Source organism: Dermacentor albipictus, chromosome 6 (assembly GCF_038994185.2).
Source record: "Dermacentor albipictus isolate Rhodes 1998 colony chromosome 6, USDA_Dalb.pri_finalv2, whole genome shotgun sequence".
NCBI lineage: Eukaryota > Metazoa > Arthropoda > Arachnida > Ixodida > Ixodidae > Dermacentor > Dermacentor albipictus.
In genome coordinates, this window is record NC_091826.1 from 33754241 (window position 1) to 33770830 (window position 16590).

The 16590-nt window shown below is 45.1% G+C and overlaps 1 protein-coding gene across 2 annotated transcripts in view; it reads left to right on the plus strand.

Moving 5' to 3' along the window:
* Positions 1–869: 869 nt before the first annotated feature.
* The window catches only part of LOC139060956 (uncharacterized), a 278066-nt gene continuing 262345 nt past the window's right edge, over positions 870–16590 (plus strand). The window contains exons 1-2 of one of the 2 annotated variants that reach the window (XM_070540311.1): positions 870–1409; positions 5197–6453. In XM_070540311.1, coding sequence (XP_070396412.1) covers positions 1116–1409; positions 5197–6309 — 1407 coding nt within the window. In that variant the 5' untranslated portion in view covers positions 870–1115 and the 3' untranslated portion in view covers positions 6310–6453. Of the gene's footprint in view, positions 1410–5196; positions 6454–16590 lie in introns of those variants that run through there. The other variant, XM_070540310.1, reaches the window with a different exon arrangement.

A 16590-nucleotide genomic window follows, 5' to 3' on the forward strand; every position in this document is an offset into this window, starting at 1 on the left:
CTCAAGAACATGGCATTTACGTATTCTGAGCGACTGAAAACAGGCTTTGCACCCACGAGTCTGACTTGAGTGCGATTAGAAGGCATTCTGCGAGCGTGTAACATGGTCTGACTGAGCCTGTGTTGTAGCCACCTTTGTGTACTTGGCGTACCATCGTGTCGACTGAGGCCAAGTTTTTTTGGAAACGCGCAGTCACCCGTGTATTTGTGCACTTGAAGTGCAGGAAGTAATGCCCGGGAAAGGAAGGGTGCTTGAAAATCGGATGTTCAGATTTTATGACATTGTTTGGGAGGAGTCCTTGCTGCGAAATGTACGTAAAAGTGAATTTATCTGTAACGCCGCTCATTCACCACTTACGCACGTTTCGCCTCACACGAAATACTCCTGTTAGGTCAATATACCAAAATGATACATGCTTGTAATTTACTTTCTTTCAGCTGATGGCATCCGGTGGAGCTTCGTACGGCACCTGGTGCCACAACTTTGGATGAATGCAGAAGAAGCCCGGAACGAGCATTAATATAGAGCAAAATAAACATTTCATCATTTCAGAAGACGTCTTTCGTTGTCTTTATGAAATTGCACCTGACAGATTCGGTGCAGTCTTGTAAAGGTCAATCGCAATCATTTCTACATAACAATGAAACGATTCCACGCCAAGGCCACGCGAGGTTCAGCAAAAGCGAAAAACAAAAAAAAATGAATGCCGCGCCAAGCAGCGGAGCCGGCGCCGCGTGTACCACCTGGTGTTCAAAACGCGCGCGCCCAAAGCCGAAACCGGAAGGGGTCAACAACATCCGCTTGGTGTGCTACAGTCAATTCGGCCGCTGGGCTCTATGGGAGTGTCCGCTCTTGTTGAAATTTCTTTCTCTATGGTAGATCTGCGGAACGGCAGTCGCCAACGGTAACGAAGCAGTTGTTCCTCGTCGAGTCGTGGAGGCGATAACTGCGATAAGAGTTCGCCATTCTACGCGATAGCGCGTGCAGGGCTCGTTTTATCTCTCGTAGACGCTGATTTATGCAAAGTGTCTGACACCACCCAGCAGCGATAAGCTCGGCAAAGAAAGCTACCGCGCTCTCGTGTGGGCGTAGCATTCGTGCCCGAAGACGACGCCATGCCGGATCACGGACCGGGACGGGTGCACCGTTTTCGCGACCACGTCGTCGCCGGCGTCAACTGGCGACCGACGCGGTTCGTCGAGGAGGTTCCCAGTTCACGTGTGTGCGGCCTCTGCCGCATGATACCGAAGCGGATGGTGACGTTGCCATGCTGGCACGCTCTGTGCCAATCTTGCCACGCAGCCAGTCTCGAAGGGGGCGTTGGCCAGTGTCCGTTGGATCAAGTGCAATTCGAAGAAGCGGAATGCGTGGGTTGTGAATTCCCTACCAGAACAGCGAACACCGTGAAGGTGAGGAGGAAAGAAACAATTTCTGTCACTTCTTGCGTTATCTTTTTTTTTTGGGGGGGGGAGGCAATTATGCTTTAGCATTCCCATAATTCCGCTGCGGCATACGTGCACGCCTATCGATTAGAGTGCCCCTTTTACCATTGCCGAACAGTATTACACAAATTCGCCCTCACCAAATGTTACTCTTTAGCGTTTATCAAAACTAGCACAAATTGACTGTAGAGAAACACGGGGAAGGCGGGAGATGGAAATTCAAGACGATGATCAAATCGAGAACAAGGTGAAATGAAATTGTTTATTTGCCGTCCTGTACATTTACAGATGGAGGGACTGTAGATAAAAAGCTGTCCTTCAACAGCTTGACGTGTCCACAATCCCTGTTTCTGCAGGGAGGCAGCATAACATATGCGCACATACATGTACATACATATATGTAGCTGTGTACATAGCTGCAATGACATGTTACTCACTCACACTTTCATGTCAACAAAAGAATGCAACAACACAGATACATAACGCTACCAGATATTACATCGAAACCGCGTATACATCAGTTTCAGTTTCTTGGATGATGACGTGAAAAGATCAAATCGGACGGAATTATAGTAATTTAACAGTGTTGGTATGGTGTATTTAAGGCATTGTTTCCCATAGTTTGAACGTGGTGTTGGTACTAACCAATCCTAAAAATGTCTTGTAACGTAATTTGTAGATTTCTCTGAAGTTGGGCTAGAGTACGCAGGTTGCTGATATTTCGATGGATTTCCAGTTTATATACATGACTCAGACGATATCTGTAGAGATTGTGAGCTGGGATCACACCAGAATTATTAAAGAAGGTTATTGTCGATGCTGTGTAGGAAGCGTTATATGCGTTGCGGAGATACTTCTTTTGTAACAGGTGAATATGTTCTAGATTGGTGGATGTTGTATTACCCCATACTAATTGGCAATAGTTTAAATGTGATTGGAAAAGCGAATTGTACAGCAAGAGTTTAATACGCGTGGAAAGAATGTATCTCATACGGCCTACTACACCAGTTATTGTACTTATTTTACTTAGAACGTGTTTGACGTGATTGTCCCAAGACATGTTCGCTGAAAAGAAGACACCCAGACATTTGAAGCTCTCGACTATTCCAATAGTGTTTGAGTTTAATGCAATGTCTTGATGGGGGAGGTATTTGCTTGTTTTTCGGTCTGAATATAACTGCTTTTGTTTTGTTTGCATTTATCTTCGTTAAATTCACTCTCGACCATTCCTCTAAGGATTTCATTGCATTGTTGCATTGTTCTATAAGAACTTGAATATTATTACCAGTGAAGAAAATACTCGTGTCGTCCGCGTAGATAATAAACCTTGCCTGAGAGTTAGTATTGACGATATCATTCAGATATATATTAAAAAGCAAAGGCCCTAAAATACTTCCCTGTGGCACTCCACAATGGACAGCTCTAGCCTTAGAAGTAAAGGTGTCGATTTTCACACTTTGTGTTCTCTCAGATAAGTAGGATTTGACAAGAGATAGTGCCTGTCCTCGTATTCCATAATAGTTTAATTTCTCCAATAAAATGTTATGATCAACTAAGTCAAAGGCCTTAGAAAAGTCTACGAAAACACCAACAACTATACCTTTGTTTTCAAACTCTGTTAATATATATTCTTTTTGCTCTACTAATGCTAACTCGACTGACTTTTTCTTACGAAAACCAAACTGGTGTGGTGTTAATAGGTTAATAGGTGAAAGCAGGAGCCAAGGTTTAGACAAGTGGACTCGTCTTCTTCAAGGCGCCCTATGCTTTCGCCGCTACCGTGTATATGGGTGTAGTGCAAATAAAGGGGATAGGGCGTAAGGCTGGCGGGTTGTAAGATTCGTCGGACGATCTCGCCGCTGCCACCATATGTTAGAGTTGTCGGACGATCTACGAGCTGTAGGTCGATCTCACCGCTGCCATTCAGATGTAAGATATGGAAGTCGTAGCTGTAGGAAAGAGCTTGACTCTTCGTTGGGACTTAGGAAAGCAGGATTTATTTACATGTTATTTACAGTTGAAACTGAGATACATCGACGATCTAGCGTGACTCCCAAATGGAGCCCGCAAGACGAGCATACAGCAAACAGCTTACGAGCACACAGCTCACGAGTACATTTCGAGCACGACAACGAGCACACTCTAGCAGCCGACAATCGCTGCTTATAAGCACTCCGCTCGACGTCATAGTTGGACGACATTGTAGATGACCCGCCCTTTTGGAGGAGGCGGGCTCTCGACTTGGAGGAGGAGGAGGGCTCACACACACGCACACACACACACACATAGGTGCAACGGACCGGAGCGGACGTCAGAGGGGCTTCGTAGAACTCTGAGCCGACCGGGTAGCGCTTCCGGGTAGCACATTGTCTTACGTCTTGGTCGGCGCGTGGGAAGGAGCCCTCGTCAGCGTTCCCGCGGCAACTCCCCCACTCATAGCAGAACAGGGCGCCGTTGCCGTGTTGCGCACAAAGCCTGCTTCGTCGAACTCGGAGCCGCCCCGGGTGGCGCGCCCGGGTAGCACATTGTCTGGTGTCTCGAAAAACGCATGGGGAGGTTCCGCCAATTACCTACCCTCGAGAAGTCTCCTGAGCTGCACCCCTCGCCATGTGGCTGCCGGTTATCCGCTGCTTTCTGAAGTGCGCCACCGTCCCGGTTGGATCGGAACACGTGCAACGGATTGAAATAGCTGCAGGCCGATCCTAACAGGGCGCGGCAACGAGCGAAGCTGTGTTAGCGTGTGGAATTAAGAATAAAGAAGTGCTGTGCACAAAGCCAGGGGCCCGGCCGTCTGCCAATCACGTGTCAACGGCCGCGTGTCAGCCGGCGTGTCAACGGCGTCTGACACGCTGGCTGAGAAAGAAAAAAACAAGAAAGGAAGGAAGGAAAGGGAGAAAAAGCGACAAGAAACCAAATTAAGTGTTGTTGCCTATAGCTTCAAATTTAGCATCCCGGATGTATACTAAAGTTCCCTTTGAAAGGTTTATGCCTGTTGGTTGCAATGTCTTGAAATTATGGATAGGGTATCATCCTCTATTTTCTTTCTCGTTCCCACCTATAACATTGGCTTCTGCTTTCACCTTATTCTCGTTGCGCTCATCAATCAAAATCTCACTGTAGGCTCATGTGAAATATTCTGTTGGAACTCGGTATTTACTTATTTCATAGCGTACAGCTAAGACAGAAATAACAAAAAGGCAATACATTGAAATGTGCGACGTCACACTGACGTTTTGGGCTTGTCGTTTCTGCGTTAAATTCAAAGGGAAACTGGTAATAATTAATCACTGCAGTGACAATTCAGTGATAATTCAGTGCAAGCGAATGATAGTGCAAGCGAAAAGCCCATGGCAGGGTCCAATGCACAAGAATGTTGCAGTCTTTCGTGGATGAGTTTGGAGCTGGAAGAATAGTTGAACAATGGGCGTATTTTTCATCGATTCTCGCTTGCCAAGGTTGCTTCTTGTGCGAGAGTAGGTGTCTTGCTATTTAGAAGCATAATTAAGTGATTCACTTTAACCTAGTATTCGTGTTTGATGGATCATTAATGTTGAGACAGCGACAGATACTGCTTGTTGAGTTTGAGCATATTTGCTTCCCAAATGAATCTGGCGATAACCGTGGTTCAGACCGTAATGCACGTAAAGGTATGTTCTAAAAGTTAGGGACAGGTATAGAAGGCGCCTTAATTAAAAATAGTTTGTCGGCCGAAAATTTTAATGTGGGATATTTATATATTTTATTTTCTATTAAGGTGTACTGCTGGAACGAAGCGCACGGCTGCGAGTACACGGGCACCGTGGACCGCATGCTGGAACACTACGAGAACGAGTGCACATTTCACAGCGTGGAATGTTTGCGATGCGGCGAGGGAGTCCAGCACAGAGACCTGCCGACGCACTACGCGGCCGGATGCAGTGCCGGTGTTTCTACTGCGTCCTCGCAACCTACAGCAGTGACACTCGAAGACGTGAACGCTGCCCTTGAAGACGTGAAGGCGATGTTGGGTTGTCTCAACCACGACCAGCTGCTGCCAGTGATTCAGAGTCAGTTGAATGAGCTTACGGAACAAGCCAGAAAACAAGAAGCCAGGTTCACTCGCGAGCTCGGAGCATGCGAGCAGAATTTAAAGGCCGAGATGGAACAAATCACCGCCACGATTTCCTCGACCGCGTCGCACCAGCGGACGTCTCGGCAAAATCCATTGGAAGAAGCCAGCACGTCGAGGTCGCTGTCGTTGCGCCCGGAACAAGAAGATGAGATACGTCGAAAGTGTGAACACTCAGCCCACCTGGAACACTCGCGGCAAACTTCCCCGGAGCCTGATTCCAGCTGTGTCATTGCTCGTTGTGAGACTTTGTACGGTAGCGTTCGGCATTTGACCAGTGCGCAGTCGATACCCAAGCGCATTCAAAAAAATGGGTCCGTGGAATATCTGCTGACCCTAGAAAACTTTGAGGAAATCATTCAGTGCCAGGAAGGCTCAAAACAGTTTGCCGAGATTACGGTGCGGCACATGACGGACACGTACTTTACCATTGCCGTTTGGAAGTACGACGATTGTGCAGCTGACCTCGTTCTGAAGATCCAGTTTAACGGGACGCGGGTGGACTCCAAGTGTTGGCCGCCTTTTTGGAGAGTGAGCGCGGTGCATCCAAAATCACTATTCAATCTACCTTGGTTCACTCCCGCTGCCGAGCGTTGTTCCTGCAACCGCGATGACCCCTCATTGCCACACTTCCACCTCCAATTTGCTTCAGACATTGCCTCGCTGAAAAAGGCCGGCTACCTCCAAGACGGAAAGGTAGACTTCCGTATCTCGCTCAGCGATAGTAAGATGGACGGTGGGATCAGGGGAGCACCCTAACCTTCCTCATCGCACAATGTGCACTGCACCGGAGAATCCTCCTTGCCGCTTCCCAATATGTGTCTCAGGAGCTTAATGGAATTTTCGATCTCCTTTTTAGTAAATAAAGTGAGCTCTGCGACATTTCTTTTTTAAAATTTACTATCCTTTGTAACTGTCAACCTATTTATTCCTGACTTTACCGGCCGTTCGTTTTCTTTATTTCTCGCACTAATACAATCGTTGTTCCGAAATCTTGTGCTCCTTGAGCGGTTTCTGGCCTTACGACGTTCACTCCGATACATTTCTCTCGATTATTACCGTGCCGCCGCTAAAGCAATTGATTTCAATGCGACGTTCGTGTTTGATACTACGGTGTAGTACCACGCGTTGTCCCGTGTCCGAAATACGCGGCCAATGTTAATGCATCGCAACGCATTTATTTATTTATTTATTTATTTATTTATTTATTTATTTATTTATTTATTGTACAGTAATTGAATGCCCGAAGGCAGTAAAGAAGGGAGTGAATCAAAATACACAGCATGTGCAGATAACAGGGTATAATAATATTAAAAAAAAATTGAAAGTGCGGAATAACAAATGCATTCTTAAATAGTAGTTCTGAAGCAGACGTATCGGTTATGTTAACAATTGAGGGCGGCAGATGATTCCATTCAATGGTAGTTTTAGGAATAAGTGAATAAAAAAATTGGTTCGTGCGACAGTCTGGAACGCTCAATTTATGGCGATGTTCAGCACGCGATTATGTGTATGCAGGTTCGGACAAAACTTGCCTTTTTAATTCCGGATTGTAATACTGAATTTTGTGCAGGAGTGATAACCGTGCTGACTTCCTACGGGATGACAGGAGAGGGAGGTTTAAAGTAGCCTTCAAACATGTTGCGCTTGATGTCCGAGAATAGCTAGTAACAATGAAACGTGCGCTATGACGTTGTATAAAGTCTATTGCATTTGTTAAGTAATCCAAACCAGGGTCCCATACAGAAGAGGCATATTTAAGCTTAGGACGAATTACTGTTTTGTACAGAAGTAGCTTTAACTTAGCGGGTGCCATAGAGAAATTGCGACGGAGGTAACCAAGCGTACGGTTAGCATTGTTAGTGATGCGGTTATGTGTGTTTGCCAGGAAAAATTAGATGTTATGAGGACGCCTAAGTATTTATAGGAACTGACTTCTTCGAGTACAGAGTTGTTCAAGTGACAGTCGGATAGGTTAGACGAAGCAGTATGGCGGGAAATCCTCATTAGTTTGCACTTTTGGCTGTTAAGTGGCATTTTCGAAGTGTCGCACCAGTTAATTAGCGTGTCTAGATCAGACTGTAATTTTAGTGTAAGAATTTCATGATATTACTCTGTAAATGACACAATTCGTCTCCAAATAACCTTATGGAGGACGCTACACACTTAGCCAAATCATTAATATAAATAAGAAAAAGCAAGCAGGGCAAAGCGAAGAGTCAAAATTGTTAGCTGAGACAAAATGTGTTCTATTAGATAAGAAGCGTTCAATCCATGAGATAATATTACGGTCAATGTTGAGTGTATTCAATTTTAGACAAAGTAATTCGTTAAAGACGAGATCAAATGCTTTAGAAAAGTCTATGAAGATGGTGTCAATGTGAAATCCATTATCCAACGCGGCACCGATTTCATGTTTAAATGAAATAAGTTTAGTACCACAGAAAAACAATTTACGGAACCCATGCTGACGAGATGAACAAAACGAATTTGTTTCTAGCAAGTTGACGAGATTAGAGTATATTATATGCTCTAGAATTTTGCATGGCACACTTGTTAGAGATATCGGCCTGTAATTTAAAGGTGAATTCACGACGCCAGACTTAAATAATCGAACCACCTTGCCGACTTTAATATCCTTTGGTAATGAGAACGAGAGAATAGGTTGCGAAAAGATGTTGCACAATATTATAGATGAGAACACTTCGGTATTTTTCAAAAACTCAGAATTAATATCGTCTAATCCTTTAATCGAATCAAGTTCACGACATCGTAATCGATTAACAAGGGCTCCATCTCAGGAAAATTCATTTTGACAACTTCAGGTAGAGGAGCACAGGGCAACACGTTATTCAAAAATGATTTAGAAAACACTTCATTGAGTGCAGAACAACATTCTTCTTGCGGAACAACAGCACCATCTACATCTGTTAACGATATTGTGTTACATTCGAAACCCTTGGCAGTTTTCAAAAATTTTTTAGTATTTTCAATCAGCAGGGATGGAAGTATATTGTAAGAGAAAACGCGTTTAGCTTCTTTGACTGAGTTTTAAAACAGTGAAGCAACCTGCTGATACGCACGTAAGCTATCAGTTGTGTTCCGTTTTTTTTTTTTAGTTTAGCGAAACAGCCGCTTCTTCCTGTTCAAGATACGTTTTAGGGATGCATTAAACCACGCTGCTCGATGGTTAAAACGGACAACTCGCCGGGGTATGTATTTTTGTACCAATTCATTATATTTATTTTTAAAAAGCGACCAGAGGTGCTCAACGCTCCGCGTATAAAACTCCATTCGTCGATTAGTCTAAAGTCCATATGGACCATTTATCATCGTTCAGGTTTAACGCAATCGCTTGAATCTCGGTCTGCTGTGCCTCGCCTTTCCATTCCGCCCTCCTCGAATGGTTGCGTCCTTGTGATCAGCTTCTGATGCGTCACACAGCCTAGGAACAGCCAATCGCGCCCACCGGTGACCCTGGGGATCGACCCCCGACCGTTCAGAAATTATAAGTGAGGAGCAGGACACAGGAATGATTGCGTCACCGCGCTGCTTCACTGCTCGGAAATTTGGGTGGCGTGTTCCACGTGACCCAGACACCACCTGTCGCTTCCACTACTTCGTCTGGCATCCCGTCTGAAGCCGCGGTTCGTTTCCTCTTTAAAAAAGAGATTCGAGGCCCGTGTGCTCGTATTTCGCATACCCACAGAAGGCAACGTTGTAAAGGAATAACACGGCATCATACTACTGCATGTTTTATTTTATTGTTGACAGAAATACTTTTTTTTAGATCGCCTCTGGAGGTCGGCGCAAACGTACTTATTGTGCTGAAGTACTCAGAGATGTATGCATTAGTTGAAGGGAAAACCAATGCGCATACTTCACTAATAACATAATTGAATTGAACCAGTATTCAACTAATTACTTGAGCAGATATACTGCAACGCACGCACTGAAGCCAGCGATTTCACAAGACTCGTCCGCTTCTGATGAAATTTTGCGAGTAGCACCAGTTTTGAGACAAGCGCAGTGAAACCTGCGGTGAAAATTCGCTGTTGTTCGTCTTCGTTTGTTTTTTTTTAACAAAGCACTGATCAGGGCCGCAGCGGCCGCATTTTCATGCGGGAGAAATGGGAAAACGCCCATGTACCACGCACGCTTATATGTACGTTGAAACAATTCCCGGTGGTCAAAATTAAACCTGAGTCACCCAGTACGGCGTGCCTCACAACCATATCATGGTTTAGGCACGTAAAACGTCAGAATTTGAACAAAAAGAAACACACAGCCACAACAAAAAGAGCTTTTTTACGCATTCAGGCTGAAATGTTAACGCAGCCCCATCGCATGTTGTTGGAAACTTTCAAAAAGCGGATCCCAAACTGATCTCATACTGAGAATTCGTTCCCATTGAATGCAGCCTAAAATTCACTGGAACATGTGGTGAAAAGAAAGTAGTGTAAAAGCTAAATAACACAACAATTTAGGCTTTAATTATGCGTATAATTAGTTTGATAAAGGGAAAATCAGACATCCACCCGTTCGTAGCAGTTGCTACAAAGGAAACCCATACGGGTTTCTCGAAAGAAAATCCTCACACTTCAAGAAAAATTCGTCCTGGTGCGGGACTCGAACTCGGCACCACGGCCTTTCCGGGGCAGCCACTCTACAAGCTGAGTGTTGCGGACTTTCGCAGAACTACTACGTCAAATAATTAGTTTGATTTTTTATGCAAATAATGTCTGCCTTTGAGACGAACTCAAAACGTGGAAATGTGCAACGTGTCATACGTGATTTGTAAAGATCATGTTACCAATACAATTAAACATCCCGTATGCATTGCAAGCATTAAGCCTCTCCCGGGTCTAGTTTGCTGTGAGACGTCTGCCGCTGCTTCAGAAGATAGAATATCAAAGTAGAAGATATGTAGAAGAACATAGAAGGACATAGAACTATGTAGAAAACTGTCATCAACTACTACCCGCCATGGTTGCTCAGTGGCTATGGTGTTAGGCTGCTGAGCACGAGGTTGCGGGATCGAATCCCGGCCACGGCGGCCGCATTTCGATGGGGCCGAAATGCGAAAACACCCGTCTACTTAGATTTAGGTGCACGTTAAAGATCCCCAGGTGGTCTAAATTTCCGGAGTCCTCCACTACGGCGTGCCTCATAATCAGAAAGTGGTTTTGGCACGTAAAACCTTATATATTAATTAATTAATTGTCATCAACTACTGGAGCATTATCACGATGTCAACGCTTACTCCCCTCAAAGGTAAAACTTCAAGTGTATTACGCACTATTCGCGTCATACATTAACTACTGTAGTCTAGGCTACCACAAATAAACGGAACTTAAATAAAATCTTGCTTTTACAAAAAAAGATTCTTCGCCATGTTGCAAACATTTCCTACCTGGCTTCAACTGAAACGGTGTTTCAGGAATATGGTATCCCACGGGTACAGCACTTATACAAATTTCGTATTTTGCGATCCTTGTTCTTTTCAAGCACTTGTAAAGAATTCCTTGTAACTATATCGAACTTAAAACCTAATAACCATAATAGACATACGCAACATACCTTAACATGGTCTGTTCCTCGTTACCTGTCCACCTACAACTAACAGGCTCTCCACTTCAATTCACCATCCATTCTAAACGAATTTCGGGAACTAACTACTGCTAGACAACGGCAGCCATAACAGTTCTTCACATCAATGTTGTAAATAGAGGTCGCATAGTTATGAGAACAAGTTCCTCCCTTCAACAACGTCCTTAGGGTGGATGAGTCGGACGACGGCATGGGTCAGCTAACCCTTTTCACATGCCCGGCCCCAACTCTTAAAACATTGCCCATTTCGTCTGCTGCTGAACTTCTGATTGGCTGGGGTTGCGTATGCTTCTAAAGGATACGGGCGCCCTCAGCCAATCAGCAATTCAGCAGCAGACAAAACGGAGATGTCCACAAGGTGGACACTTACAGAATAGCCCCCAAGTGCTGCCTTCTGGTGGGGACTGCGGTAGACGGGCGAATATGGCAGCACTTTCAGTTCGTCTTGGCATGTTGCTGTGTCGTTGAACGTATTCTTGCCGCATGTGCTGAGCTATTTGCGTTAAACGCGTTCTTGTCAGATCGGCTGAGCTGTATGTACAAGCTGCGGCAACAACCAGCGATCGACAAAACTGCTCATGCAAGAGCCCTGCGATCGTTGTTCATGGAGACACAAGGATATGCTGGCGTGGAGTACATTCGGTAGTAGAAGTTTCCTGAGGCACTTGAGAAACGACGCTGTAATGCAGCGCGCTTAAACAGAGACGAATTCCTGCCGAGCAAGCTCGATCGGGTGGGTATTCGTTTTGTTGCCGTAAGACACGCGATAGTAGGCTTCATGTCTGGCTCCACTGCGGACCTGCGATAACAGCATAACAATGCCGTTCACGACCTTTCGGTGTCTTTTATTGTTGTTCTCCTCGGTTCTATTTCTAGATGGGAAGCGCACGGAGGTCAACCCGTATTCACAAAACTGCGTTTCGATGTGGAAGAAAGGTAAGCAGAAAGCGTTCGGTTGCGCCTTTCCAGTTCGTAACTGGTGCAGTGATTGCCGTGTGACGGCAAGCAAACAAGACTGCACGGAACTTGACGGTTTTCGTGCCCTGTGTAATTGATATCCACAAACGGGCCGCATTCGAGTACTTGTGACCGCGAAAAGAGAGAGCACATTGTGAGTAGCGTGCACAGAAACGGGGCTACTCACGCCTGAACGCCTCAGTTGATCTTTCGTTTTTTCTTTCTCTTTCACACAATGTGTGGGTGCTTGAACTGATATAATTTTTCCGATGCTGACTCAGCTTCACAACACGAATGTTCAGCCGTTCCAAAATGAGCTGGACATGTCTAACAAATGAGCTTCAGTGATGTCTAACATGAATACCCAAAATATTGCGTCTCCTATATTGACTTGCGAGGGAGAAAATTATGAAGTGCCTGCAACTGCTTGCACACTCGAAATAAAATGTAACGCTGCGATTTCACGCACACGGTACGGGTCCACCGTACTTGGTTACGTCGCTGTGTGTGCCTGCCGTACGTCAGTGCAGAACGCTGCTCGTCCTCGCTTCAAGCGTGCCGGAGTCTTACGTAAACAACCAAGAGTTAGAGCTTGCCCCTAGACTGCGTGCACAACTTAGAAAAGTCAGTTTGTTGTAGTCATATCGATCGCGATGTGCTAAGACCAGTCGACGATCGAGACGACAAAGTCGGGTAGAAGTGCAGCGTCAATGTATGACGCTAGCGCGAGGCACAAATATGCACAAACATGCACGAAAAAAGGAACTATAGCGTACTAGATATACTCCAGTATCATTTCATACAGTGGTTCAAGCCACCAAAAAAAAAACACGTGTAGATATACAGACATCGCAGAAAGAAAGCTAGGCTAACAGGACAACTTTCCAACTCCTGTGAAACGGAAGACGCTATAGTTCCGTTGAATAAACACTGGGTCGCTGGGCCTTCTCACAATGTTATCTTTGCAGTATATTTGTGTGAGCAAAAATGTGATCCCTTTAAAGAGGACACAGTTACTGACGTTCAGAGAAGACAACACGGCAGAACAGGTACGTACCCAGGATTGTTTTTCGGGGGGGCAAGCCAAGGTAACTATTCTATGCAAATGAGGCGGGCGGGATACCTTTACTAGTGCAAATGTGAATAACGCCCGCCATTCGCCATAAAAACGCGCGAACACACAAAAGAAAAATGAAATAAGGTGTATCTCTCAAGTACGCCTGTGAGATACACCTCCCCTTTACTAGGCAAACAACGTACCACATAAAATGCACTCGCGCCGAAAAGAAGCGCAGGAAGAGAACTACCAAAAAGAAGTACAGAAGCGAAAGTGTCTAAAAAAGATTACTTTAGTATATAGAATCGAACTTAAAAAAAAAACAGCATGTGGTAGGACATGTACACTGACCGCGCGGAGTTGTGTTACTCAGCCAGCCAATAACAGACGCTAACAATATCGTCGTCATACCGCCTTTTCAAAATGGCGTCGTACTTAATACCTCCGGAGCGTCTCCTGTCCTTGAAGAGTCTTTTCACCGGCGGAAGCAATGAGGTGTGCAACAGACATGGACAAAATGTATGGAGTCTGAGCATTTGACTCTTCAAAAGTCTGCGGTGCAGTTTATTTCACTGCTGAAACCGTTTTACTCATGAAACTTCACTGCCAACCGAAGTGACACTTCACAACAAATAGCTGTAGCGAAACAAGCATGTTATTTTAGTTCGATAAAGAATTAGGCATTCGCCATTCCACTGTAATAGGGGAGGGAAAAGGCATAAAATTACGCGCTAATATTTTTATTTTTGTAGATGCCGCCTTATAAGGGTAGCAGAAAAATTTTGAAGTACGAAATATTTGCAGCCTCGCGGAGGAACAGCGCCTGGTGGGTATGAGGGCGCATGCGGGGCTTACTTGGAGACATAAGTTGTAGCCGACTATAAAAGCGTTTTTTTTATTTAGCCCTGGAGGAATTATACAGAAATATATATTTGCGGAACAATCACACTTTTTTTGGATCCCTCGTTCACTGCTCTAACCAGTTAAGTGCCACAACCGACTCGTATAGTTATTTTGGAAGTTACATAACGATGCGTGGCCGCCAGTCGCGTACTGCGCCCACCGCAAAAAGTTAGAAAAACATCGACATAAGCACAGCATAGAAGTGGCTAGGTTAGGCAGCTAGAATGATAACTGTAGAAACGTCATTCAGAACACATGGAATCGTCCGCCGCTTCGGGCGGCGTTTTCTCTACTTCCTTTTTAAATAAAAAGATGTTGATCCATAAATATTTTTATAAACAACCGCTAAATTTGTTAATTTTCGCTTTTCCTTCTTATTTGGCTGTTGCCTGGGCTCTCTCCCTTAGTAGATCGCATATTTCTCAAATCCTTGCGACTCTTGTTTCCAGTTGGCAGTTTTGCGAGAAAAGAGCTGCACAAAGAAGGAGAAACCAGAAGAGTCTGCGGGTGACAGTCATATTGCCTATGAGTTTAAGGGTTATTGCAGGGTTGGGTGATGGACGCTGTCTCGCATTATTTTATTTTCCACCGTATGTAACCCCTGTCACGGGTACATGGTTCCGAGGATCTGTCAGCGTCGCGGCCAGCCGTCACTCAAGGAAATAATGAAACAAGAAGAAAAGTTAAACGCAATTGGCATTTTCTCTGGCCGCAACTCATTCCACGTGCAAACAGGTCAGCTGACAATGAACTGAATCCCTTTCCTGCTCCCTGGATCAATCTGAATGAAGAAGTTTCAACTAACGAAGCAACAACGACGCGCGTGACCGGTAAATACACGGTGACAACTCAATGCATCTCGCGTTAATCGCGCGGGCCACGAATTGATGAGGAAACTGGCCTTCTCATCCCAGGAGATGCCGATAACTACCGCCATCCAAAAGGAGTGAAAAAGGCAGCAAAATGTTGACCCCCGAATAGCTGTAAATTCTCAACATTGATTTGGCGGCGCTTTAGGAATGTGTGTGAGAAGTGGTGACGTGCGCGGGGAAGGGGTGGTGTAGGATCTAAATTTCGGGAGGGGGGGTGGGTCCCAGCCCCTCCGCCCCCTCCCCCCGCCCCCCTCATGGGTACATGCCGGCGACTGAAGCGATTACGGAACCGGCCATCGCGGGCGACGGACAACCGCAAACGCGCTGTGGCTTAATGCCGCCCGCGACGCTCCCGCAGTCCTCTCAGCATTATCATCATCATCAAAACAGAAACATGGCGGCCGCCTACAGGAGCTCCAAATTCTATCGTCGGATACAACTCAAGCCTGCAGTGAAGCCCCGCCCGCGCCGTCATAAGCGCCAGCATCTGTTCCTCCGCGAGGCTGCAAATAGTTGAGACTGATTGATTGATTGACTGACTGACTGACTGACTGATTGATTGATTGATTGATTGATTGATTGATTGACTTCAACTTTCCCCGTTAGCTAAGTAAGGCGCTAACCCCCCCCCCCCCCAAAATAAAATTATAAGCACGTTACTTTCTACGTTTTCACTCCTCTATTATAGCGGAACAGAGAAAGCCTCATTATTTGTTGAACTGAAAGAAAACGCATGCTTCCCTGCAAATATTTATATTGTCACGTTTCACTTCAGTTGGCAGTGAGGTTTCATGAGTAAAACGGGGTCAAAAGGGAAATGGACGGTGCCGCCTATTTTTGTAGAGTGAAAAGCTCACACTTCATACACTTTGTACGTGTCTCTTGCACACGTCACCGCTTCCGCCGATGACGCTCTGGAGGTATTAGTTAGACGCCATTTTGTAATGGTCGCAAGACGAGGAATTTGTTCGCGTCTGTGATTGGCTGGCGGAGTAATAATCCCGCGCGGTCCGTGTGCCTTGGTTGCCAACTGCTACTTTTTTTTTAGTTTTACCCTACTATAGTGTATAGCATCTACATATTACAACGTAGTATCTGTTAACATTACGTACCGTCAGTAGATTAAGCATTAACATAAGCTTGTACATACATCAACCCTATTGAAAAATTTGTGTGAGAAATAGAACGAGATGTATGCATGTCGCACAGATTTGACGAGAAATAGAACGAGATGGATACATGTCGCACAGATTTGACGAGAAAAGAACGATATGAAATGCGTATTGAACGAACTCGCAGAGAAAACGGGCGAGATCTGTGTGATGCGCTACACAGACATTTACGAAGTGCACGAGATTTATGCGATGTGCGATATGAATGCATAGAGCTTGAGTGACATGTGTGCGATGAGTTGTGTAGACCTGACGAGATTATGTATGACGTGTGTGAGGTGGCATGTGATGTGTACGCACTGTAGTCGTATGAGCAACTTGATCTTTGAAGATGACTGAATTGTATAAAGAGTGTGTGCACTTAAGTCGTAGTGCATACAAAAGCTCATTAATGACAGTCAGATTTATGAGCTGTTCGTAGTAAATGCAAGAGTGTGATCAATGTGCTGTATGATCACATTGAATCATT